Source organism: Lissotriton vulgaris, chromosome 5 (assembly GCF_964263255.1).
Source record: "Lissotriton vulgaris chromosome 5, aLisVul1.2, whole genome shotgun sequence".
In the NCBI taxonomy this organism is placed as follows: Eukaryota; Metazoa; Chordata; class Amphibia; order Caudata; family Salamandridae; genus Lissotriton; species Lissotriton vulgaris.
Window position 1 is genome coordinate 212,887,219 of NC_141693.1, and position 27,491 is coordinate 212,914,709.

Here is a 27,491-nt window from a genome sequence, read left to right on the forward strand (position 1 = left end):
GCTGTTTTATAATTGGGTAATTATACAATGATGTTTTTATGATTTTTAACTGTTTAATGCTTTACTCTATTTAAGAGTATCCTTGTTGTATTAACATGATGTGTTTTATGGGCTGTGCCCGAAATAAACAAGTATATATCTATATTATATAAATATATTCCCCTTTTTCTGGTTAACAAATACAAAAATATGTATATTCATGTATGTCTGTCTATTAATGTTAGTATATATATGCCATAGCATGCTATAGCTACCAAATAATGGGCAGTCTACTAAGGACTTTAATGCCTACAATAGCATGCTATAGCAAACTATGAAGGTATCAGAACATTCTTTTGTATGATGGCAGAGCCCACCAAAGCAGGATATACCAACCATAAAAAGGTCCTGCACCCAACCACCGGTCGATGGCGACCCCCACTGCACATGATCTTTGGCTGTGCATGGCAATTCGTTGGTTGCAATGCCTGGCCTGTGGGTAGGCCCTGTGCCTAACCCCATCAGCTGCCAACTCCCTGCCTTGCTTGGCTAGCGTGGGGCAGCAGGGCTTGGCGACTTCTGGGGCCACCTCTTGCAGATGACCAACCCCACTTGATGCACACAGCTGAAGGCCATGGGTGGCATGAGGTTGGTCGCAGGCCCTGGATTGTGGCCAGGCCCAAGATCAAACCCTCCACAAGTGGCCACCGCCCGTGCAGTGCACATCACAGGACTCAGGTTGTATGCGCCAACCCTCCACAGGTGACCATCTCCAGGCACACTGAGCAACTTTCAAACATATTTATTTTTTGCATTTTTTCTGGTACCATAGATCTTCCACGGTACTACCTCCAAGCATCAACCCCTTGTACAGTGTGACTGTGCAAACATCATGTTGTAAAGCTTATATGGTCTCAGAGTACCATGAAGTGCTAAGGGACCACACAAAGGGGGGTGTGCTGGGTCCCGCAGAAGTAGTGCCATTCCGATGGCACAACATTTTTTTTTTTCATTTGTTCTTTGGGGGAGGCCCTTCTGGGTCCTCTCCAGAAGTGCCAGTGGGTCAGGTTACCCCTATCCTGAACCCTTATATGATTTTTTTAAACTTTTATTTCAGGACACTGAAACTGAGTCCTGAGTCTTTTAATGGCAGCTGCAGCATTTCTCTTCATGTTACTGCCAGCCAATTGGATTGCTCAGTCCCACAAGATCGAAACCGGTCCAGCAGGACAGAAGAGGCTGAAAGAGAAAAACCCTCTCAACTAATCAGAATGCTTAATTTGCGGGACTGCAGGAGCACTTCAGTTCTCCCGCAGGACCAACAGTCCAGATCATAAACTGAATCCTAGTTTCTCAAAAATGCTTGAATGGATTTACTCCAAATAATGAAAAGCACACGTTTTGAGTAACGCCCTATCTCTCTGCCAAATTTGGTTATGTTCTGTTCATCCATTTTTTCAGTATTGCTTTCCAAAATTTCTAAGGGAATTAACATGGGAAAATTACCGTTTTGGGACTCCGTTTTTGTCCCAGGCCCTGCTTAAAAGATGGTTCCGAAATATTTCAGGAAGGAGTGTGGTAGATGAACATTTTGTTGGAAAGTTTCATGAATATTTGTCAAACAACACTACAAATACTAGACCTGTATGCGAGGAAGTCTGCTGACTTTCAGCGCAGGGACCAGGGGCCATATTACCAAGGTGAAGTACCGCCGCTTTTTCAGCGGATTGTGCCGAGAAAGCGGCGATACTTCTAGCGCCCTATTAACAAGGGCATGTTAATGCCTGCCTCAAGCCCATTTTGCATGTCAGTGAGAAACATCGCTAATGACATGCAAAGTGGGCGTTCCCACGTCCAACCACATATAAAATGTGGTTGGAGGTGGTAACACCCTATTACCAAGGCAGGCGTTGGGAGAAGGAGACCTGCGATAAATGTCTCCCAACGCCTGCTCTGATCAGGTGTTATGTATTACACAATAGAAAGATGCCAATGCTGCCAATCTTAATTCACTCTCTATTTGTCATCTCACCTCGGACTAAAACATGAAATGAGGGGACCTTAGTTTCTTGAATCAATCTTGAGTTTTATTTTGTTTGACTTCATTAGGATTTTTTGATCATTTTTTTAATCAAATTTTACATTTCAAAAAAACACATAATATACAATATATGCAAAACATTCTGTACAATAAAACATCCCCCTCCAAACAATCACACTCACTGTCACTTATAAATCTCAGTCAAGCACTCTCATACACACTTTCACTCGTACCATTGCTATTTACAATCATTGATCCATAATTTGTTAGATAAAGCAAACTTTTTTGATAAATATAGCCATAGATTGTGTTTGGAACCTAATTTTATATTTCACAAAATCCCATTCATTAATTGATGTTCTTATGGCATTGATAAACACAAGGTCTACGCGTTTCGAACTCTTCTTAATGTCGAGTTCTCATCAGGACCACACACTGTAAATGAAAAAGAGGGAAACCTATATTAGGTATGTATCTCCAACCATATTTGAATTCACTAGGTGGCTCAACATCCACCTCTAGGACTCTTACCTCTCACTTGTGATACACATTAATTGTAGAGATCCTCAAGCCCACGGCGCAGGACAACCTAAACAACATTGAGACATAAAGCTCAGCCAAGCTGTCCCAGAAACCTGTAACTTAACACATATATTCTCTGCGGACAATTGTTACTCACCGGTGTGTCTTGATGTTCAAACACACTCTACCCTGTAATATGACATAAGGGTCTAAAGTAGGGGGAGTCTCATTCAAAGATCAATTATTTTTGAGTAATTTACAATTAAAACCAGCCTTTTAACCGCATTCTATCTCGGTTCTTACCTACTAACTTTATTTGGTCAGTGGGAGTAGGTAGAGGGGGTTTGTTTTTTGATGGTGCCCCTGTAATAAACAGAAGTTTGTGTCACTAAAGTCGGAATGTCGGATTTTAGATCAAGGTTCGTAATCACGCGTTTTTTGCCGTGATAGTCCGGAATAGTCGCGCTTATCTTGGTTATGGGAGACCATCGGTGTATGCCGGCTTTTGTAAGTCGATGGTGCCCCTGTAATGACAAACAATACTTTGTTTGGCTCGGGTCAGTGAAATAGTGCGGGTTTCTTTCTATCTTTCCTGGGTGTGAGCTCATGTGTGGTCTGGATTGCCCGCAAAAGAACAAGTGACTTTAAGAACCATGATTGGCTTACCACCGATTCAGGGCCACCGCAAATGTGGTAGCTGCAATTGTTGCGCGACTACAGAAGAAGGCACCATCTTTAAACACAAGGCAATCTCATGGAAACACGAAGCGTTTACTAATTGTAAGTCACGCTACGTGATTTATGGAGTGACATGTCCGTGTGATTTGATGTATATTGGCAAAACCAACCAGGAAATCAAAACAAGAATTTAACAGCACAAATCCATACTAATATAATAAAGAGAGACCCCAAACCTTTGAGGCGGGTAATCTCAGGAACCACAGCACCAATCACAACACACAATACAGCGTTGGAAAGGGCAGTTGCAGCAGAAGGACATAGGCTATGCAGACGCCCACCATACACATTTAAAAGGAAAAAGAACCCTGCCAGCAAAGTAGTCCCTTGTGGGCGTGTCTGCGTTGTGCTGGGGGCGTGTGCTGGGGGCGTGGCAAATGCTGGGGGCGTGTGGTACGTTCCGCCCTTCATGCCATGTCTCATATTGTGTGCTGTGGGCGTGTGCTGGGGCGTGGGCGGGACGCGGGATTACGAGAAAAAAAAGCGAGCGTTGTGCCCAATATTTCATTGTTTTTTCTTCCCAGGTTCTGTACATTCCAGCTCCGGGTGACCACCCTGCTCCCTTTAAATACCCCTGCACCCCATAATCATAACCCACCCTTACTCCTTAAAATACCCCAACACCCTTAAACACTAACCCATCTTAACCCTATAAATATACCCTGTACCCCAAAACCCAAACCTATCCCTAAACCCTAATACCCCTGTACCTCAAAACCCAAACCTTCCTCCTGAACCCTATAAATACCCCTGTACCCCAAACCCCAAACCTAGTCCTGAACCCTAAAAATACCCCTGTACCCCAAAACCCAACCCTAAAATACCCCTGTACCCCAAAACCCAAACCTAGCCCTGAACACTTAAAATACCCCTGTACCCCAAAACCCAAACCTACCCTGAACCCTAAAAATACCCCTGTACCCCCAAAACCCAAACCTATCCCTGAACCCTAAAAATACCCCTATACCCCAAAACCCAAACCTAGCCCAGAACCATAAAAATAACCCTGTATCCCAAAACCCAAACCTACCCCTGAACCCTAAAATACCCCTGTACCCCAAAGCCCATACCTACCCCTGAACCCAAAAAATACCCCTGTACCCCAAAACCCAAACCTAGCCCTGAACCCTTAAAATACCCCTATACCCCAAAACCCAAACCTAGCCCTGAACCCTAAAAATACCCCTGTACCCCAAAACCCATACCTATCCCTAAACCCTAAACCTACCCCTGTACACCATAACCCAAAACTATATCTGAACCCTTAAAATACCCAAACACCCCAAAACATATACCTCAGTACCCCAAAACATATACCCCTATACCCATACTTACCTTATCGAAACATTAAAAAAAAATGCTTTTACCATTCATGCATTTACAACTAATTTCATTGTAAATGTATGCGTGGTAAAAGCATATAAAATGTAATGCCATGCGTTATAATGGCATTGCGGAGTCATGGCACTTTCGTAATGAAAGTATACAGAGTTATGGTATGTGGAAAGAAAGTTGCGGCATAATGGGTGTTTACCCTTCCCCGGTAAGTACATTGGTGGCACAGTGGCCCACATCTCCAGCAACATACTCATATTTTTTCACCACCGATTTGATGGCCAGCACCAACATACACTTTTAGACACACCTCCCGCCACAAGTTCTAGAATTGCCAACTTTAGAGCTGGGGAGCTACATTCAAATCATGGCATCAGCTCAACATCCTGTGATTCCAGGCAAATCGCTTCGTCTCCCCGTGCCTACCACAAATGAATGTGTTCTTCTGTAATGTAAATTGTGCTCATGCCATGTTGTCGAGTTCGCGCTATATAATATTTCAAGGAAAAATACAGTAGGGAAACTGGAGTTCACACACTACTGAACGCGCACTCTTAAAGTGAAACAGCAGTGCACTGTGAATCGGAGCTTTTCACAGGTCTGTCACAGATAAGAAATGCTATCAAAACGAAATCCTACAAAACAATATACTACTGACCAGCAGCAATTCATACCCGGACAACGTCGGGACGGGCTGCTAGTCACGAATAAAACGGAAGGTTCCCAATGCACCCTTGGTCCACCATTGGCAACTCAAAAATCACACAGAAACTGAATTAAGATGGACTGTGATAGCCAAAGTGGAGCAGGACAAGAGAGGAGGCGATCTGGAGGCAAAACTATCACGATATGAGGCAATGATGATTGTGAAATTTAATTCAGCAATAGAAGGATTAAATGAAATTTCAGAAATGTACAAACTATCCTAAAAGAGGACAAAAACATTGCAAGCCCCGGGGACGTTGAGAAAAGACTCAATTACTGCAAGCCATGAAACACCTCAGGCAGAGTTATTTTCAAGAAGAAAAGATCACTAATGGATACCATAAAAAGATTATATTCCCAGCCTTTACTAACATGTTACCACGACTGGGCACCACTCAGCAATTTAATACTGCCCATATGTATTACAAAATGGCGCCCATTCTACCAAAACCATATATTAAAGGAACTTTGAAGAATCAAACTCCAATACCAGATAATTATTTACTAGCGCAAAAATAACTTCACACAACAAAAAAGACTGATTATTGCAAAATTTGTCGTATTTTTTTATCAATTTTGACCATTCCAAGATGGCGCAACCCGGAAGACCAGGAAGATCCGGATATATTGAAGGCAGGCGTGCAGTCAGCTGAACGCGTGACCGCGCCTGATCCGATCTGCAGAAGCCGGCGTATACTGATGGTTGCCCACAACTAAGGTAAACGCACAGCTCTTGCGGGCAATCCCGACCATACACAAGCTCACACCCAGGAAAGATAGAAAGAAACCCGCACTATTTCACTGACCCGAGCCAAACAAAGTATTGTTTGTCATTACAGGGGCACCATCGACTTACAAAAGCCGGCATACACCGATGGTCTCCCATAACCGAGGTAAGCGCGTCTATTCCGGACTATCACGGCAAAAACCGTGTGATTACGAACCTTGATCTAAAATCCGACATTCCGACTTTAGTGACACAAACTTCTGTTTACTACAGGGGCACCATCGAAAAACAAATCCCCTCAACCTACACCCGCTGACCAAATAAAGTTAGTAGGTAAGAACCGAGATAGAATGCGGTTAAAAGGCTGGCTTTAATTGTAAATTACTCAAAAATAATTGATCTTTGAATGAGACTCCCCCTACTTTAGACCCTTATGTCATATTACAGGGTAGAGTGTGTTTGAACATCAAGACACACCGGTGAGTAACAATTGTCCGCAGAGAATATATGTGTTAAGTTACAAGTTTCTGGGACAGCTTGGCTGAGCTTTATGTCTCAATTTTGTTTAGGTTGTCCCGCGCCGTGGGCTTGAGGATCTCTACAATTAATGTGAACCACCTAGTGATTTCAAATATGGTTGGAGATACATACCTAATATAGGTTTCCCTCTTTTTCATTTACAGTGTGTGGTCCTGATGAGAACTCGACATTAAGAAGAGTTCGAAACGCGTAGACCTTGTGTTTATCAATGCCATAAGAACATCAATTATCCCCTTCACTGCGGCGGCTATTCTGCCGCAGTGCTAAGGGGGTGGGGTGGAAGAGCGGCGGGCGCATGCTGGTGACGGAACCGCTCCGTCACCAGCGTCGGTTGCGCTGTGCTTATGACGGAGCGGTTCCGTCATGGCCCCGCCCGCTCAATAGAACACTCAGCGCAGGCGCAGAATTCGCGCCGCGCATGACCGGCCGGCGGGCCATGGCGGAACCGCTCCGTCATCAGCACAGCGCCACCGCAGCTGATGACGGAGCGGTTCCGTCATCAGAGCACAAGGGGTTAATGAATGGGATTTTATGAAATATAAAATTAGGTTCCAATCACAATCTATGGCTATATATATCAAAAAAGTTTGCTTTATCTAACAAATTATGGATCAATGATTGTAAATAGCAATGGCACGAGTGAAAGTGTGTATGAGAGTGCTTGACTGAGATTTATAAGTGACAGTGAGTGTGATTGTTTGGAGGGGGATGTTTTATTGTACAGAATGTTTTGTATATATTGTATATTATGTGTTTTTTTTTAAATGTACAATTTGATAAAAAAATGATCAAAAAACCCTAATGAAATAAAACAAAATAAAACTCAAGATTGATTTAAGAAACTAAGGTCCTCTCATTTCATGATTTAGTCCGAGGTGAGATGACAAATAGAGAGTGAATTCAAATTGGCAGCATTGGCATCTTTCTATTGTGTAATACATAAGGCTGTGGCTTGGCCTTGCTGCTTGGGAGCCCATACCCAGTGGTGTTTACTGATCAGGTGTTAGGCATTGATAACATGGGGGTGTGGATCATAAAGCTGAATCCACCCCCCCCCCATATTATCAAGGCACACATTAGCGCGTGACAACAACGCTTGTTTTCACGCGCTAATGTTCCCTATCGCTGGCTATCGCCGGATGTAATATCGCCTACGTGTTGCACTTTGATAATGACGAGCTAACACAGCGATAAAATCCGGCGATAGCTGGCGATAGGGAAATGTGCGATGTGCGTTTTTTAACGCACATCTTGGTAATATGGCCCCATGTTTCTCCCTGTCTTGATATGCCTCTCTCAGTAGGTCGAAGGATTTCTGGTGACTGGGCACCGTGTAAGCCGTGTAAGCCATGGCCAAAGCGGCGAGGACTACTGACTACTTGGCTTATAAATTTTTGTACAATGGTCTCCCCCGACCCTGCTTACCTGTTGTATTCTATTGTGTGTGCTGCGGACACAAGTGGAGACTTCTTGTTTCTGAACACTCGTCATGGTTGGTCCCATACTCGTGGGAACGTTTCACACTAAGCCCACATGGAATCTCTGTCCGGAGTGTTCAGGTGAAAACAAGCATTGCATCTGGGTATCCGTTCGCACATTACTGGATTTCATGATATGCCGGGACATTGTACATTTGACTTTTAAAACAACACCGTTTTCCTCTGTCTGTACAATAATTTTCAGGTGCCTATAAGCTGCATATTATTGGACTGCTGTACGTGCTTTGACATTTACTAAACTGACGCCTTTAATTTCAGCATGCACATGAACTTTCAGGTGCCACAAACTGGCGTGACATTTAGCAAAATACAGGTTAACATTCTGAGGCAATATGGGACATGCAGTCGCTGCTGGGGTGACTAGGGAAAGTTGAGTCTGACAATGGAGGAATAAGCGAATGAGGTTTGTTTTACAGCTACGAATTTATTTAGGCATATATATTGTTTTCAGCATCTTAAATGTTCATTAGAATTGTTCGTGTTGATCTGGCGCAACCCTGATATCGTAAAGCATGAATTTTGACCCAGTTTTCAAATTACAATGTAACCAGTTTTTCAAGGCCACTGACCTTTGGTGCTTTCATGCAATGAAGATAGCAGATTTATTTCAGCAGTCTCCCTTTTGCCACAGTTTTAAATGCAGCATGCATACTTAATTTTTAACAGTGTTACCTGTAAGGGTCAGCGCAAAGTGTTTATGTTACGACTTTTCGTGAGTGTCTTTAAATACAATAAGGCAATGGGGAAGGGATTGTTGCAACCTGTAATGAGCACGCTCTAGCTTTGATAAAGGCAATAATCGCAGAGATTGATGAAAATTAGCTGCTGTGTAGCATAAGTGATGTCTCACCCTCACTCAAAGAATTTAGCACCCGTCCTGAGTTCGGAGATCGAGGTGGGAGTGGAAAGTCAGGTTAACTCCTAAACCGCAGCTGACAAGATTTTCCTGTCGACTACAAAGAAGTTGTGAGATAAATATATATATACTAGCAGCTCGCCTGGCGTTGCCCGTGGCAGAAGGGGGCTGGGGGCAGCATCGCAGTAGGAGAGGCGCAGCAGAGCGGCCGGGAGCAGCAGAGCGTACTTACAGTGTTTCCTTGCTCCCGCTTCTGCCCGCGCTCGTTTTCTTGGTCCTGGCCGCTTCTGCCGACTCTCCTGTCTGCTCTTACTCTGCGCTCCCCTGGGCATGTCAACGCTCCTCTACTCGCTCCGTACCTTGGAGGGTGTCGCTTTCGCTGTTTCTCCGCGCTCGTTTTCTTGGTCCTGGCCGCTTCTGCCGATTCTCCTGTCCGCTCTTACTCTGCGCTCCCCTGGGCATGTCGATGCTCCTCTACGCGCTCCGGACCTTGGAGGGTGTCGCTTTCTTTCTCCTGTCCGCTCCTCACAGGGTGTTGCTTCCGGCTTCCGCTCTCCCCCGTGATTTCAGCACTCATCAGCACGCACGTCGTTAGCTGGCGCTACTTCTAAGGGACTACTTTCCCTTAAAAATTACGTTTCCCTTCTAACATATATATTTTGTTTTTATATAGCCTATGTCCTTCTGCTTGCCCTGACGTTTTCAAAGATGTATTGGGTGTTTGGATTGGTGGTGTACTTTTCGAGTTTACCTGGCTCAAAGGACACAGTTCTCTCTTTGTAATAGTAGTATATATATACTAGCAGCCCGTCCCGACCTTGTCCGGGAGCAATCATGCATCAGGACCCCCGCCTGCCCCGACGCTGTCAGTAGGTCCCCCGGATCATTCCTTCATATATTGCAGTATTATACCTCTATGTTTCCTTTGTACGCTTTTGCAACCTGCACATGTCACATTTTGCTCATGTAATGCACCGTTTGCTAGCTGTTGTATTTTGTTGGCACACGATTCTCACTTTTGTAATGCACTCACTTTTGTAATGCATGGTTTGCTACCTCTTTTGCTTCATTTAATGCTCACTGTTCCTCCCCGCCTGTATTTCACCTACGCTCACCGCTCCTCCGCGCCACTTTTTCCTCATGTAATGCACCGTTTGTTACCTCTTGTATGTTGTTGGCTCATGATTCTAACTTTTGTACGATTCTCACTTTTCTAATGCACTCACTTTTGTCATGTCCGTTGGTCCCCCGGAGCCTTCCTTCATATAATGCAGTATTATACCTCTATGTTTCGTTTGTTCACTTTTGTAACCTGCACGTGTCAGTTTTTCCTCATGTAATGCACCGTTTGCTAGCTCTTGTATTTTGTTGGCTCACGATTCTCACTTTTGTAATGCACGGTTTGCTACCTCTTTTGCTTCATTTAATGCTGACCGCTCCTCCGCGCCTGTATTTCACCTACGCTCACCGCTCCTCCCCGCCTGTATTTCACCTACACTGACCGCTCCTCCCCGCCTGTATTTCACCTATGCTCACCGCTCCTCCTCGCCTGTATTTCACCTACGCTGACCACTCCTCCCCGCCTGTATTTCACCTACGCTGACCGCTCCTTCCCGCCTGTATTTCACCTACGCTCACCGCTCCTCCCCGCCTGTAGCTTTTGTGTTTCACCTACCTTATCCGCCGCTAACCGCTCCTCCCCGCCTGTCTGCCGCTCCTCGCCGCTCCTCACCGCCTGTCCACCGCTCCTCCCCGCCTGTCCGCCCCTCCTCCCCGCGCTGATGTCCGCCCCTCGTCCCTGGCTCCTGATGTCAGCACGCACATCGCGGCCGGCCGGCGCTACTTCCAAGGGACTACTTTTTTTTTTTAGGTAAATATTTTAAATACCGTATTTTTTTAATTTTATATAGCCTATGTCCATCTACAGACCCTGCCAATTACAACGATGTATCAGGTGTTTGGATTGGCGCTGTGGTTCCCGAGTTTACCCGCCTCAAAGGTTCAAAGTTCTTCCTTTATAATAGTAGTATAGATTACCTACTGGCGGTCGCCAGTAGGTAGTTATAGTTAGGATTGTTTTCTATAGGAAATCCGCAACATTCTATTAGGAATAACTTTGGCGCCGGTTAAGGAATCTGCCTGTAATTTTACTTAAATTTGCCTCGCTGCGCTCCGCTCCTTCCCTGAAAGTTTGGGGGGGATTCGTCAAGCGGGGGCCGAGACAAAAGGGGGGTCCCAAAACATGTTTTCCCCATGTTAATTACCATAGGGCGGTTGGACTCACTTTTAGCCCGAACGGCTGAATGGATTTCCACAAAACTTGGCAAAATTGTAGGGACTGGTAGCCCGATGTGCCTTTGCTATGTCTCAAGATATGTGCTCCAGTGGATTTTGAGTAATTTAGGTTAAAAAAAATATATATATATCTGGGCGGAGCCTAACCACACATCTGATCTGATTGGCTGTCAGCACTCATTAAAAAGCATTGTAGTTAATAGAGGGTTTTAGGACTTTAGTTACATTATAAATCATTTGTTGATGGTACCATACTCATTTTAGGAATTGTGGTGTGTTCTAAGGTGATTTTACCAAGTGAAAAAGCCTTCTGCTGTGATATCATGAATCATGTTTGAAAGAAAACTAATATCTCATGATTTTCCCACAGTGGTTTGGAAGGGGATCTATAAGCTAAACTGAAAGCATATTTTCTTAAAATTCACATTATCTTTCTCATGTGAGAATGAAGTCTGACATTCTCAGTAAAACATGTACATCCAACAAGGACAGAGACTGTCAGTTGATTCCTTTGTGTTCTACTGCAGCCTCCTAGAGTGTTCTAAAGAACAACTAGAGCGCTAACAGTCCTACTTATTTCAAAGGTATAGCACACCTGAAGCCATCTTGATTGGAATAAAGTGGTAACTCTTAAAACATTTAATTTAAAAAGGAACAAAATGAGGGGGTATATTTTGCCATAGAAAGTACTATTAGTGCTGCAGAAAGAAAAATTAGGGCACATTTTGAGTGACTTCTCAAATCCTCTTCAATTTCATTAAAAAATTCTGACATACAGTCTCCCAAGATGGCCACCAGAGGCAAAAGAGCCTAAATGTAGCCCAAATATCACCCAGATGAAGCCCAAGTATAGCCCAATGACAGAATGTCCCAGAGTGTTCTAAAGAACAACTAGAGCGCTAACAGTCTTACTTATGACAAAATTATGGCACATCAGAAGCCATCTTGATTGGAATGAAGTGGTAAGTCTGAAAACATTTAATTTAAAAAGGAACAAAATGAGGGGGTTCATTTTGCCATAGAAAGTATGATTAGTGTTTCAGAAAGAAAAATGAGGGATCATTTTGAGTGACTTCTCAAATCCTCTTCTATTTCATTAAAAAATTCTGACATGCAGACTGAAACATGCACTTTGAATACCAGCAGCAGACTTCCCTGGTGAGCAGTAGCTTTACTACAGTGATCTAATGAGCAACTAGAGTGCTAACATTCAGAATTTATGGCAAATGTGTGACACATCTGAATGCCTTCTTGATGGAACCAAAGTAAAAAAGCATTGAAAGTGCAATAGATCTCACCCTCGTTTAAAGCCATTCTGTTTGTAATGAGGTGGCTTTTTAGCTTTGCTTTTATTAGTGTTTTTTAAACTTTCATGTAAATAACATGCATCTGTATGCATATATGTACATGTATGCATGCATTTATATTTGTATTTATATAGATATACAGATTATATATGTTTATATATGTATGTATATATATATATATATACATGCACATATATAAATGCATATGCATATATATGCGTATATATGTGTATATGTGTGCATGTAGAGAGAGGTAGAGAGGTAGAGGTGTAGAGGTAAAGAGGTAGAGGTAGAGAGGTAGTGGTAGAGAGGTAGAGACTAGTAGAGAGAGAAGTAGAGAAAGGTAGAGAGGTAGAGAGTAGAGAGTGAGTAATAGAGAGTAGAGAGTGAGTAGTAGAGAGTAGTAGAGAGAGTAGCAGAGAGTGAGTAGTAGAGAGTAGTAGAGAGTGAGTAGTAGAGAGTAAGTAGTAGAGAGCAGTAGAGAGTGAGTAGTAGAGAGTAGTAAAGAGTGAGTAGTAGAGAGTGAGTAGTAGAGAGTAGTAGAGAGTTAGTAGCAGAGAGAGAGAATAGAAGAGAGTAGTAGAGAGTGAGTAGTAGAGTGAGTAGTAGAGACTAGTAGAGAGAGAGTAGTAGAGAGTAAGTAGTAGAGAGTAGTAGAGAGTGAGTAGTAGAGTGAGTAGTAGAGAGAGCGAGTAGTAGAGAGAGAGTAGTAGAGAGTATTAGAGAGTGAGAAGTAGAGAGTGAGTAGTAGAGAGTAGTAGAGAGTGAGTAATAAAGAGTGAGTAGTAGAGAGAGAGTAGTAGAGAGTGAGTAGTAGAGAGTAGTAGATAGTGAGTAGAAGGGAGTGAGTAGTAGAGAGAGAGTAGTAAAGAGTAGTAGAGTAGTAGAGAATGAGTAGTAGAGAGTGAGTATTTGAGAGTAGTGGAGTAGGAGAGAGTAAGTAGTAGAGAGTAGTGGAGAATATTCCAAAGTTTGGCACAGCACTACTTGCACAATAAGTCCAATCAAATCATATCACTTAGAGTCCTTATTGAAGCGCTGAATCTTGGTGTATATTCAAATGCTTTTATTTTCCTTAAGTTTATGTACCACAGCCAGCCGAAACGTTTCGTTCTGTACAACAGAACGTTTTCAGGGTGTTCTTATTTCCTCCAAGTTATGTCGGTATCCTGTTGTCATATAACTAGATATTTCTTCCAAATGTTAGACGAGACGTAAGTACATTCTTATTCAAAGTGACTAGGTATCAATTTTACCCACACAATTCGGGCACACTTGAGTAATTTATAGCATTCTCAAAGTCAGTCTTTCAAAAATTCCGAAGTATAGGACATGATAATCCAAATCCAATTGTTTCTCAAGAAAAGTCATTTTCAATTGTTCGGAATATCGGTGTTTGGGCAGATATGTCCCAGGGACCCCCAGTATACAAGGGGAATTAGTCCCCCCTCTGCAAACGCGCCAGTGGCTTGCGTTGCATAGAGGTGTAAAAAGGGCCATAGCCTCATTACACCTCTGTGCAATGCAGCCCCCTGGCACATACTGGAGGTTCCAGGTGGGCTAGTTGGCCCCCAGGGACCCCTAGTATGCAAGGGGAATTAGTTCCCCCTCTTCAAACATGCATGGGGGCTGCGTTGCAGAGAGGTGTAAAAAAGGGTGTGGCCTCATTACACCTCTCTGCAATGCAGCCCCCTGGCGCATACTGGAGGCTCCTGGTGGGCTAGTTGGCCCCCAGGGAACCCCAGTATGCAAGGGGAATTAGTTCCCTCTCTGCAAACGCGGCAGGGGGCTGCATTGCAGAGAGGTGTAACAAGGGGCATAGCCTCATTACACCTTTGCAATGCAGCCCCCTGGCGCATACTGGAGGTTCCAGGTGGGCTAGTTGGTCCCCAGGGGCCCCCAGTATGCAAGGGGAATTAGTTCCCCCTCTTCAAACATGCACAGGGGCTGCGTTGCAGAGAGGTGTAAAAAGGGGCGTGGCTTCATTACACCTCTCTGCAATGCAGTCCCCTGGCGCATACTGGAGATTCCTGGTGGGCTTTCAGGTCTTATATAGTTAGGAATTAGCATTAAAAAAAACTTTGAAATTCACTGAAAAAAACATAGGTTTCAGGCCTTATATAGTTAGGAATTAGCATTTAAAAAACCTATGAAATTCACTGAAAAAACCATAGGTTTCACACCAGTTATAGTTAGGAATTAGCATTTAAAAAACCTATTAAATTCACTGAAAAAACCATAGGTTTGACACCAGTTATAGTTAGCTGGAAATTTTACTGACATAAAACCATTGAAATTCCCACGTTATAGTTAGTTGGACTCACTATAACTTGCGCGCCTGCAATGCACTGCTGATGACGTCACATATTACATCACTCATGGCATGGTCAGTGACATCATTCATGACATCACTGATGACACCATCCTTGTGACAGTGACAGACCTCCTTTCAGTGTAATGTAACCCTTGAAACACATATTCAAAAATAGAAACTAAAATTTTCCAAAAAATAGAGATACCCATACCAGTTACAACAACCGATTCAGTAATACCACCATCTATATACACATCCACTCATTCACCAACAGTTCTATATAGTCACTCATACATATATTCACTCATCATATGTAGTGAAACACCTATACATCCTGTTACACACCGACAGTCATCCAAAAGTTACTCACACACATGATCAAACATGCAAATAAACTATTGAACATCCATTTGTTTGGATATACAGCTATAAACACACTACCACCTTAGTGCTAAGGAAACTTACACATACTTACTCTCTTAAACAATCACTTATAGAAACACATACTTATTTAAACAAGAACTCTTTCATTCTCTCACTCTCACATATACTCACTTATATACATCAATACTCACATATACTAGATTAAAACATATGCAGTTACTGATAAAGACACTAGTGAGACAGTCATTCACTCACTAACACACACATACACACTCATCCACCCATACAGTCCTGCACATATGCTGTCTTCAAAACACATACAAACAGTGAGTCAGTCATTGATGCATCTATGTGCTAAGTAACACCCCCACCAAACCATACAGACACTCATACTGATACTAAAAAAACATCTAATAACCCATATACACACACATGTAGCTACTCACCAACCCATGCAGCCACTTATACACAAAGTGAAACACTGATACAAACATTTGAATATTTATACAATACTCGCTAATATATGTATTCACTAAGATACACTTAATAAGCCAGTTAACCAATCAATTTTTTTTAAAACATCCATATATAAAACATATTTATTTTTCAGAAAGACACACAATAACTGGATGGTGTCATCAGTGATGTCATGAGTGATGTCACTGACCATGTCATGAGTGATGTAATATGTGACATCATCAGCAGCGCCCATCCTGATCCCCTTAAATGGAGTATTCCGTATGGGGAACTCCTAAGGGCTAAACGAAACTGTACCAGAGAGGAGGATTATATACAAGAAACCAACAACATACTTAAACGGATCAGAGAAAGGGGTTATCCAGAGTGGGTACTTACTAAGGCAGTTGAAAAAGCCTCTACAGTTCTAAGATCTGATACTCTGGACCCTAAATCTAAACCAACTGAAATAACAGAACCTCCTAGAATTATCACAACATTCAATCAGAAGTCTAACAAGGTCCAAAAAATAATGGCTGACAATTGGAAAATCCTGAAAGCAGATACTATTATAGGCCCCAAACTCACAAAGAGACCCCTAATAACATATAGGAGAGGACGTAATTTGAGGGATATGTTGGTCAAAGGTGACATACCAGACAAAAAGGGCCAACACATTCAAGGGTTAAGGGGATTTTATCCCTGTGGACACTGCAGGGCCTGCCGAGCTAGTGTTATGGTTAAGGATTTTGAAGTACCAGGGACACAAATCAAACGACAAATCAAGCAATTTCTAACCTGTAGTTCCACCTATGTCATATACATCTTGGAATGTCCATGCCAGAGAAGGTATGTGGGCAGCACGTCCTGCATGGCAAAGAAAAGGGTTCAAGAACACCTAAGGGCAATTACTAACAAAGACCCTAAGTATCCTATTGCCCGACATTTCCAAGAGGTGCATCAATCGAACAATGAACTTCTAAGATATTACGCAATTGAACAGGTTAACATTGGCAAACGGGGCGGAAATCGTGAACTTGCCCTGGGGGAAAAAGAATCCAAATGGATATTAGAACTGGAAACACTATTCCCTGGGGGGCACAATTTGGATGAGGAACTTGCAACCCACCTCCATATGGATTAACTCTACCAGTGTCTAATTGTAAATTTGATCTGTTTAGTCCATTCTGGGACAATAGTGTCTATACATGTATTGTGTGTAATTTGAATATTTCTGCATTATTGTGTGACAAATTAGTATAACTATTATGTTTTTAAACCAATTTTAATTTTTGGTAATTTTTCTTCCAGGAGCATGATTGTGGGACACTACTTCTTATTAATTTTGAGCACTGCACTGACCCCCACACGGCATCCAAGAATTGAAGACTATCACCTCACTACGTTAAGCTAAGATATTCACCTTCACTTTTATTGAAATTTTTTTTGATCCCATGGATCTTATTGCACTCTGATCTAGATTGACGGGACATTGATTGACAAGCTCAAATTGATCACCAACTATAGAGACTGGTTTTCTTTTTACAGACGGACTCACTTTTGTCATACATGGGGCTCACGCTTCTAATTGTTTAAACTCTGAATTCGAGTGACAATATGCTTTTTTCGGGCACTAGACCGAGTGAATTGTACAGAAATTATGTATCACACAGTGCAAATGGGAAAATATGTATTAATATAATTAATTGATTCAAATGATGTTCCCTTGAATTATTACTCAAAAACAGTTTGAGTTCACTGTGCTTAAGCATGGGCGGAAAATCCGTTCCGCTCGCGGATTTTGCGGATTTTCGGGAAATTCGCAATCCGCGAGATTCGCGAATCTCCCGCAAAATCCGCAAATCCGCGAGCAGCGGATTTTGCTCGCACTGCTCGCACTGTTCGCGTGAGTTCGCGCCCCGCGAATAAGTGCAAAATTGCAGAAATACGCTCTTAGCAAAACTGAAAGTAACTACTTACCAGGTTCAAAAGTTCAGGCTCATCATTAGTAGCCATTTCCTGTAGTGCTTCCTGAGGGGCCCCTCCAGAGTTCAGTTGCCAGTTGAAACTATTATGTGACCCTGCTCTGAACCTCAGAATAGTTACACATATGCCACAAAGGTCCTGAATTACAGCTAAGGGAGACAAGCAGGAGCCAGGCTGGAAGTTAAAATCCATTAATCAGCCCCTAATTCATTATTGTCAGTTGGGGCAGGGCAGGTGTTGTAACTAATTTTGCAACAATGAAAGCACTTAGCAAGTGCAAAAGATCACTAATCAGGGCGCACTAAGGAAGCAGGTGCCAGCTAAAAAAATATTCTGTGACACATTAATCAGCCCCAAATTAATTCAGGTCACTTGAGGCAGGGAAGGTGTGCTTTGCTTTGCCGAAAATAATGTACACTGGACAACCAGAGGGTGTGGTGATGAAACAGAGGGTGGCATGGGTGGGCCAGAGGGTGGCATGAGTAGTCAGAGAGTGGCAGTGGTGACAGAGAGTGGCAGTGATGAAGAAGAGTGTCCCAAACAGGCTGGACACGTAGAAACAACAAGTTCGCAAAACTTGCGACCCGACAGGTAAGTTCGCAAATTGCGAAATTGTAAAAACCCTCGCGAACTGGCAGAAACACGGGCGAACACAAAAAAAATAAAAATCTGCAAATTCGCGGGAATTCGCGGATTTTGCGGATTGCGAATCCGCAAATCCGCAAAATTCGCGAACGCGAGATCCGCAAAATTCGCCCATGCTTAACTGTGCTTTTTCGTTATAGTTTGTTCAATGACGATTACCCGTTCAAAAATGGCGGATATACGGGCTAATTTCATTTGATGTCACATCGAGGTTTGAGCGAGTTCCTAATAGCTCTAACCAGAGATCCTCTTTCAACTTTTTGAATCGTTAACAATGTATATGAATTGCTTAAACTGCATATTATGATTTTCTAATACACAATCATTAGAGACCCCAAGCTTCTATAGAGGACCTATGTGACTCATTCTGTTTACAAATGGCCGCACCAGTTTCTTTGTTTACAATGTACTTCTTTTATGTTTACTTTACTTTGTAATCAGTAAGCTTGTACTTAAGATGGTTCCTCACTAGATGCAGGTTAAAAGTGTGACCAAGGCACTTCTGTGCTGAAACGCGTAGCGTTACTTTGGAAATAAACGCTCACTAGCTGTACTTTTTCCGAGTGCGTGTGATGCTTATTGTGGCAAAACTTTGAGAATCATTGAAAATACTCGGCGGCGGGGTTTGCCGAGGGAACACGCCACCTGACTACGGGAACCGGATCCCAGAGATTAACCCTATTGCTGTGTTTTCATATATATATATACATATACAGAGAAAGGGAAGCTGTTCCCGAAACGCGTCGAGTAGGGCTGTGATTAAAATCCAGTTTTGAACACTATTGCTGGCCTGGACATCGTTCTTTTCGGAGTGTGAACGAGTACGGTGGAATATATATATATATATATATATATATATATATATATATATATATATATATATATATATATATAGATAGATAGATAGATAGATAGATAGATAGATAGATAGATAGATAGATAGATAGGTACAAAAAGTACACCGTGATCGCTGTGACTTCGACCACAAAACACATGAGCCCTATAGATAGGAAGAGAGAGAATTAACAATGAGACTAAAAAACACTACAAACTGCACCTATGTCGGCTTACCGCTGTTGCTTGAAGGAGGAGTTTGTTCAGTACTGGTTGCTCCCCGTAGCAAAGGTAGCTATGGGTGTATGTTGTGTAGTTCTCCCCATACAACCGGAATGTAGCTTCTTCTCGTTTGTCTTCAATATCAACATTAGGGATAAAACTGATGCGTGTGGTAGTATCGCCAAGATCCAGAGTTCCATACATATTTGTTGTGGCTGGTCGCACCCAGACACCATTGAAGGAATACTGCGAAACGAAAGGAGAAATTAAAGACAAGGAATTGATCTCTGATCTATAACCTTGAGCTTGGCTAGTGATAAAAAAAATGCATTCCCTTGTAAGTCAGTAGCAACACAGCTTTTCTTTAATCATAGCCTCCAAACTCACTTTTGAAGTACCACAACGATATCCCTGCTCTAACCCTCTTTTACAAATTAAAAGTACCCCAATCCACCTAGGTGATTTGTCTTAAGGGGCCTATAAGTATATATAATGATTATGTAAACATACATCCATATTTATGATGCCTCCATTTCTAAAGCAAGCATACATGTTCAGTGCTCTTGATGCTTACATGATGATTAAGCACTCCTTTACCGGCTCACGTGTCCCAGACGGTATTAACTCCATGGTTTGTCTCATAATTAGCAGAAAAAAAGAATCACAAACTAGGAGATCCCTGAGTTATCAGCACAACGCTGCCAAGGTTAGAGGGGTTCACCTAGTGAAGAGTTTTCATTATTGTATGCTTTTGCACACGTATTCACATTCATCTGCAAAACATACATATGTATCGTGTGGATTTCAGGCTAAAGTTGGCCATAGTTAGTGTGGCCCTCATTTTAAAATGGCTCATGTGAAACTGTCCTGTCTTTTACCTGCCTTGTATTTCTCCTTTCTCTCATGTCAGGAGCCAAGCTACACCAGTACATATGAATGGAAATGCATCGTTTGTCAGTGCATGTTCCTTGGAGGGTGAACAATGGTTCTCAGACCAGCATGAAGAACCCGCTGACCGAACACCATCATCCTGCTGCTGATATCAAGATGAAGGCCGTGCAGCATTTGCCAGTCTCGGACAGTAGTTAGGGCTCTGCTATCACAACACGCTTGATCCTGATTGTTCTCTTTGTGGAAACCTAAAGGAGTTGTCTTTGTCATAGAAAGCTTGGTTTAAAAACTATGCACTGCTGAGTTACAGTTCAGATGCCCTTTCCACTCTCCTTAGAGAGGCTTCCTCCTGCCCAACATGTTAGGCTCCTGGCCAAATCCATTCTCACTTACCCGACTGAATCTTCATTTGAGTCATATCTTATAGATGTTTTACTGGCCGACACCTTCTGCCCGACGTCTTCCCATCTTCCCTGACTTTCTCTTGCTTGGCACTTAAGGGGACTTCCCTTCATGGGAAGCTGAAGATTTGGGATTTGCGGATGACAACTTTAAACAGCATGTCTTTGTGTTTGTGTATTTGGATTGATTGAATAATACTGATTAACTCATTCATGTATAGACTACTAGTTTACAAATAATTTGAGTGATTTTGAATTTATATCTCTGCTAATCTGTTAATAAACCTTTTTCATTTGCAAATCTACCACTCTCTCTCATCATTGTGTGGCCTAATGTGCTTCATGATAGTTTGTGGTAGTTTTGTCACAGCTCAGTCCAGGACTAAAGGTCCATCCACTTGAGTGCAACCTACTTAAGTTTGCACCAGTGATCTTCATTTTTTTTTTTAAATATGATTTTTATTGCAGATTCATAAACAAACAATGATTTATTTCGACCTTCACATCTCTGACCATCGTAAGTCACCGATCAGCAATGAAACTGCACACAGCCATTTAGCCCACATCCCGGAGGCCGGGCGGTGTTAGCTACAAATCTGTCAGAAATATCAAAGAAAATATCGCGCAGAGGCATCTGGTCAACAATACAATTTGGTATCTGCTTCTCTATAACTCTCAACCCCCCCCCTAATACAGTCAACCGAATACAGAGTCCCATAGATAGCGAATAATAGCAACACAAATGGGACTCAATCGCACTCAGTCATCCTTTGGAATGCCCCCCATTGGAGTCTCCTGACATTTTACATTCAGTTGATCTAATCACTTTGTTGGGAACATGTTCCATGGGTACTCCTCACACTGGCCCATACCTGAGTCTAGCGTCCGCTAAGGTCTCTTCGCTATCCGTACCGGTCCCCAACTAACCCTCCCCTTAACCCACCCCCCTCAACTGCTGCTGATGTGAGCCATATCCATGTACACACAATCAAATCTGTCGTGACCTGAGGGATCCATACATATGTATCTCCGTGTCCCATGGAACCTCCTATATTGGCCATCCCCTAGTCCTCGTCTTCAATTAAATAGTCCTTTAGGGCCTGCACTATTGCCTCCCAGGCTCTCGCCATTTCTAAGCCCTTCACATTCGCTGTGCGAGTAGCTTGTCGAAGTCTGACCGCACTTTCACTCCGGGCCCATTTCTGCAATTCGTTCGTCCATCGCCTAGTTGACGGACCCTCTTTCGATTTCCAATGCCAAGTAATTTCTCTCTGGGCCAGAATAAGGCCCAAGTCAATGAATTTGCTTGTAATTTTTGTCTTGGCCGTGTGAGGGAACCAGAGCAACAGACACGTCGCCATGTCGTACTCCACCTGTCGATCAGTGACTGCGTTAAGGAGCTCCCCCACCTCTGACCAATACAACCCCAGTTTTGGGCAATCCCACAGTATGTGGTCCAATTCCACATCAGGTGTCAGGCATCTAGGGCATACTGCCTCCTGCACCCGGAAATACCTCCGGATCTTCCCTGGGGTCAAGTAGGCCCTGTGTATTACAAAGAAATGCACCTGCTGAAACCGGGCATTTCTGCACCCCTTCCATATTCTCCTCAAGGTATGGCCCCAAGTCGCGTCCGGTATGGGTTTCCCTATACTTTCCTCCCACTTTTGCTTCAAGACTGCGAGCGGCCCCAGCCCTTCGTACAGCATTCTAGAATGGAGGCAGGTGACCGCCTTGAATGTACCCGCCGCCATTACAACATACTGGCAGGCCATGGTTGTGCAGGGTTCCGATAACCCAGCTTTCCAATGCTTCTGTATCACCGCCGTCACGGCCGCATGCAACAGGAAACTCCCATCAGGGAGGCCAAATTGGTCCTGGAGTACTCTGAAGGGCACTAACATCCCATCAACATATAGATCGCCCACCATTTGAAGGCCGAAGTCCTCCCAATCCAGTAACGGAGACCAATCCCCTCCATGCGGCAACGCCGTCAGCATCCCCAGAGGGAAATCCGGTGCATATGGACGCATCGCCCCCGCCCTTTTCAAACTTCTATGCCAGCATAGCCGCAAAGTCTTCTCCTCCACGGTAAGATCCCGCAACTCCAGCCTCTGTTGCATGATAATATATGATAGGATATGTCTCTGAATTCCTGCCCCTCTGTCTTGGTCCGGGCCCCTAAATTCTCTTGCGACATTCTGTGTTAGAATCTGTAGCTGCGCCGCCAAATAATATAATTCGAAATCAGGAGCCGCCATTCCCCCCTCATTTATTTATTTATTCAATTTATATAGCGCGTTATCACCAATAGGTCTCTAAGCGCTTGTACTTGGAAAGACCGAACACTATAGAAACAGGCAACCAGATTATATCATGCCCCATGCATCTCGGAAGAGCACAGCTTTTAACATCCGCCTAAACGGCAGTAGATTAGACTCCTTCCGAAGGCAGAGTGGCAATTTGTTCCAAGCTGCCAGATGAGTGGTCGAAAAGGCACGTCCGCCAAGGGTGGACAGGCGGTAGCGAGGGCTAACCAAAAGATTATCCTCAGACGAGCGCAGAGTCCTCCTAGGGGTGTACTGCAACAATCTGGCTTTGATGTAGCTAGGCGCATTGCCATAAACTGCCTTATGCACGATGCATAGGCCTTTGAATATTATCCTCTGCCTAATGGGGAGCCAATGTAGTTGACACAGGAGAGGAGCGGCATGCGTGCTCCTGGGTTTTTTAAAAATCAATCTAGCGGCATCATTCATGACTATTTGCAGTCTTGAGAGTTATTGCTGGGGAAGCCCAACATAGAGGGCATTCCCGTAATCCAAACGTCCTAGGATCATTGCAGACACCACACTCCTTTAAGTAGAAAAGGACAACAGTTGGGAAATTTTTCGCAGTTGCCTAAGGAGGCCGACGCATGTGCCCACCACAGAAGACACTTGCTTCTTCATAGACAGGTTACCATCGATGTGGATGCCCAGACTTTTCACCACGCCTGCTGGTACTGGAGTCCTATTCAACTCCTTGGGCCAGAAGCGATCGTTCCACGGGTTGCCCGAGATGGTGATAGGCAACACTTCGGTTTTCTCTGGATTAATCTTCAAGGAGTTGGTGGACATCCAGTTACTCGTAAACTTTAAGATGTTATGCAGCCTGGCTTGGGCTCCTGGTGAGTCCTCAATTTGGATGATGATCTGTGTGTCGTCAGCATAGTTGTATTTCTGACAATCCATCTGGTTGAGTGCTGAAATCAATGGCTGCAAATATATGTTAAAAAGGAGCGGTGAAAGAGCAGAATCTTGCGGAACTCCACAGGTTATGGCCGCTGCTGTAGATACTAGGTCTGACAACTGAACCCTCTGCGATCTTCCCTGCAGGAATGAAGTTAACCAGCCTAGTGCGGTCCCCCCAGATCTCTCAGACGCTTCAACAGTAAATTATGACACACCGTGTCAAAAGCGGCGGAGAGATCTAGGAGCACCAGGGCCCCGGGGATCTTCTTGTCAGCCTCAGCCTTAGGTCTCATCATCGTATTCAGTGCTACTCGGCGCCTCCCATGCCCCCACAGGAAGTCAGTCGTCAATGTCCGCAATTCTTTAAAAACCCGTTGAGGGATCCACACCGGCAACGTGCGAAAATAATAGAGCAATCGGGGTAAAGCCACCATCTTGAGCAGCGCCACCCTGCCCTGCACCGAGGGGGGGAGAGACGCCCAGAAGGTCATACATCCCTCCAGGGCCCTTATACAACGTCCTATGTTCCCCTCCAGCATGTCGTTAGTCTGTTATATGCGGACCCCCAGGTAGGTGAAGCACAACCTTTCCCAAATGACATCCACGGTCAGGGGTGGACGGGGCATATTCGCTCGCAACGGAAAGATGCATGTCTTACCCCAGTTGACCCTAAGGCCTGACAGTCTCCCAAAACATGCCAGCATTGTAATTGCTCCCTCCAGCGCCGACACTGAGTCCTCCAAAAACACCAGCAGATCGTCCGCATATAATGAAATATAATGTGGGTTCCCGCCGTTCATAATCCCACCATACGCCACACCCGACCGCGCCTGGGCCGCCAGGGGTTCTATTGCCAGCGCGAACAACAAAGGGGAAAGCGAGCATCCCTGCCTCGTCCCTCTGCGCACCGGGTATTCAGAAGATATCACAGCCCCAGTCTCACCCTGGCTGTTGCGAAAGAGTAGAGAACTTTCGTCCAACGCCTGAATTGTCCCCCTAAACCGAACTTCTCCAGTACCCTATCAAGGTACTCCCACTCCAGGCTATCAAAAGCTTTTTCGATATCCACGGACAGCACCGCCGGCATCTGACCCGGCTCCAGGTGGCTCCCTAGCACCCGAACAAGGCGACGGATGTTAGTCGAGGTGTTTCTAGTGGGAATGAACCCGGCTTGATCGGGATGAATCAGTGTGGTCATGTGTGGCAACAGTCTGGTGGCCAGAATGAGACTCAGAATTTTATAGTCCACTGTTAGCATGGACAGCGGCCTATATGAGGTCACATCTCTACCTTCCCTCCCGGGCTTCAACAACGGAACGACTAACGCCTCTCTCATCGATTGAGGCAAATGCCCCAGCTCCAGAGCTTCGGAATAGACCTCCAGCAGCCTGGGCGCCAAAACATAACTGTATTTCGCATAAAATTCAACCGGCAGGCCGTCAACTCCTGGCGTCTTGTTCCTAGCCATCTGCTTGATCGCCTCTCTAATCTCCGGCACCGTTATGTCGCGGCCCAAGTCCTTAGTGCTGTCCTCATCTAGCACCGGAAGTTGAACGCCCGTCAGATAGTCCTCTATGTCAGAAGCCTCAGCGTCCAGTTGGCTCCAATACAGAGTCGTATAATAACTCAAGAAGCGTGATAGGACTGCGGCTTGAGAATAGATCGTTTCTCCCGTTACCTCCCGTATGCTCATATTTGGGCTCCCTCTGGGTTCCGGATTCGCTAGTCTTGCCAGCAACGTGCCTACCTTGTCCCCTTCCGCATGTACTTTAGGAGTATATAACCTATAGTCATAGCTCCGCAGTCTTTCTGTTTCTGCTGCAACTAGTTCCCTCGCTTCCTGTAACCGAGCGTGTAGTGCCGGTCGCTCCGGTCGCTGCTGTTCTAGGCCCCTCAATGCACCCTCCGCTTTTCCCACGTCAGCTAGGATCGCTGACCGTTGACCGTTCGCCCGAGAACCTACCAATGCATAGGCCCCTCACAACTACCTTGAATGCATCCCATTCCACTGATCTAGTAGTAGCCGTTCCCCTATTCTCGCCAAAGTAATTCTCGATACCCTCGCGGACGGTATCGCTGAAAACCCGGTCCTCCAATGTTTCCGGCTTCAGCCTCCACGTGGGGACCGCTGATCTCACTCGCTGCCATTGAACATAAGCCAACTGAGGGTTATGATCAAATATGGTCCTAGTTAAATATTCCATATGCGTCACCAGGGCGGCTATCGAACTACTACATAGTATGGTATCTATACGCACATGTAATTTGTGTATTGCCGAAAAAAAGGAGTAGTCCCTAAGGTCGGGGTGGTGTCCCCGCCATACATCAAGGAGGTCCCATCTGTCCTGCCAGTCCGTCCTATGCTTGGCAAGCCTGCGCACTGAGGAGTCAGTCAATGGGGGGTGCGATCTGTCTAACAATACGTCTGTAATGGAATTGAAGTCCCCCCCCCAGTATCACCGGTCACACTAGAAAGTGTGCCAAGGAACCAGAGAGTCCATCAAAAAAGCGGGCTTGGTCTATATTCGGAGCATAAACACTGCATAGACCACATCATGACCAAACAACCTCCCCACCACTGCCACAAATCTACTGTCAGGGTCCACAATATGGTTCGTGGCCTGGAAAGGGACTCCCGCCCTCACCCAGATCAACACCCCTCTGGCAAACGCAGAATAGGTCGTGCCGAACACCTGGCCACGCCATCGCCTCTGCAGGGCACTACACTCCTGTTTGGTGAGATGTGTCTCCTGCAGCAGCGCTATCTGAATCCCACGTCTCACTAAATACGCATGCACCTTATAACGCCTTGACATGGTTCGAAGGCCACGGACGTTCCATGTGAGACATTTCAGTTTAGGTAACGTCCCCATTGTAATCATCCCTCATCCGCCCCATCTGCGCATCTCGATCGCCCACATCATTGCAGCCCAACCCCACATATACAACTCCCAATGGAACTCCCCCATCCCTTCCCCCCAAAACAGGACCCAATAACACATTATTAGCCCCCATCCAAACTTCCACTACAACACACACAATTCTATTCTGTAGTCGCCACTACAGATAGCCTTAAGGGTAATAGGAGGGTGGTTCAGGGTCAACTGGAGGCAGGTCATGCCACCACCCGAGCCCAGGACCCCATGGAATAGTCCGCTACAGTACCTGCAGTCCTTTATTTTACCGGTTACAGCAGTCCCACCAGGGGCCAGCCATCAGTAGTCCACTCCCGGAGGCGTCACTCGTTAAGGATCCCATCCACCGTTTGGGGAGTGACCAACAGACCCTGTGCACTGTCCGCATCTAAGAGTTCTGCGCCTGATTTTCCCCCTCCATCTTCAGCTTCCAAGCCCACCGATTGCCCTTCCTGTTGTGACCCTGTTATCACTGCTGTCGCCGCCAGGGCCGTTCGTTTGTCTGCTGCCATTTGGGTGTCCTGCAGCGTCTTCTGGGTTTTGTTGCGTTTGCGGATGCGTTGCGATTTGCACACCTGGGTAGGCTTCTGCTTTCCGTGGTCCCCCCTACCTCTGCGGTCTGTGCCAGCCCTATACGATTCAAGCCAAGTCCAAGCTTCTTCAGGG

General features: G+C 44.6%; 2 protein-coding genes across 2 annotated transcripts in view; one reads left to right on the forward strand and one right to left on the reverse strand.

Annotated features, from left to right (window-relative positions):
• The window catches only part of LOC147710516 (ectonucleoside triphosphate diphosphohydrolase 8-like), a 615,095-nt gene that overhangs the window by 424,831 nt on the left and 162,773 nt on the right, over nt 1-27,491 (forward strand). The gene's annotated exons all lie outside the window — the stretch shown is intronic.
• Nucleotides 1-27,491, reverse strand: part of LOC147710518 (ectonucleoside triphosphate diphosphohydrolase 8-like) — a 409,769-nt gene that overhangs the window by 58,811 nt on the left and 323,467 nt on the right. The window contains exon 6 of the mRNA XM_086921188.1: nt 19,401-19,631. Coding sequence (XP_086777314.1) covers nt 19,401-19,631 — 231 coding nt within the window. The remainder of the gene's footprint in view (nt 1-19,400; nt 19,632-27,491) is intronic.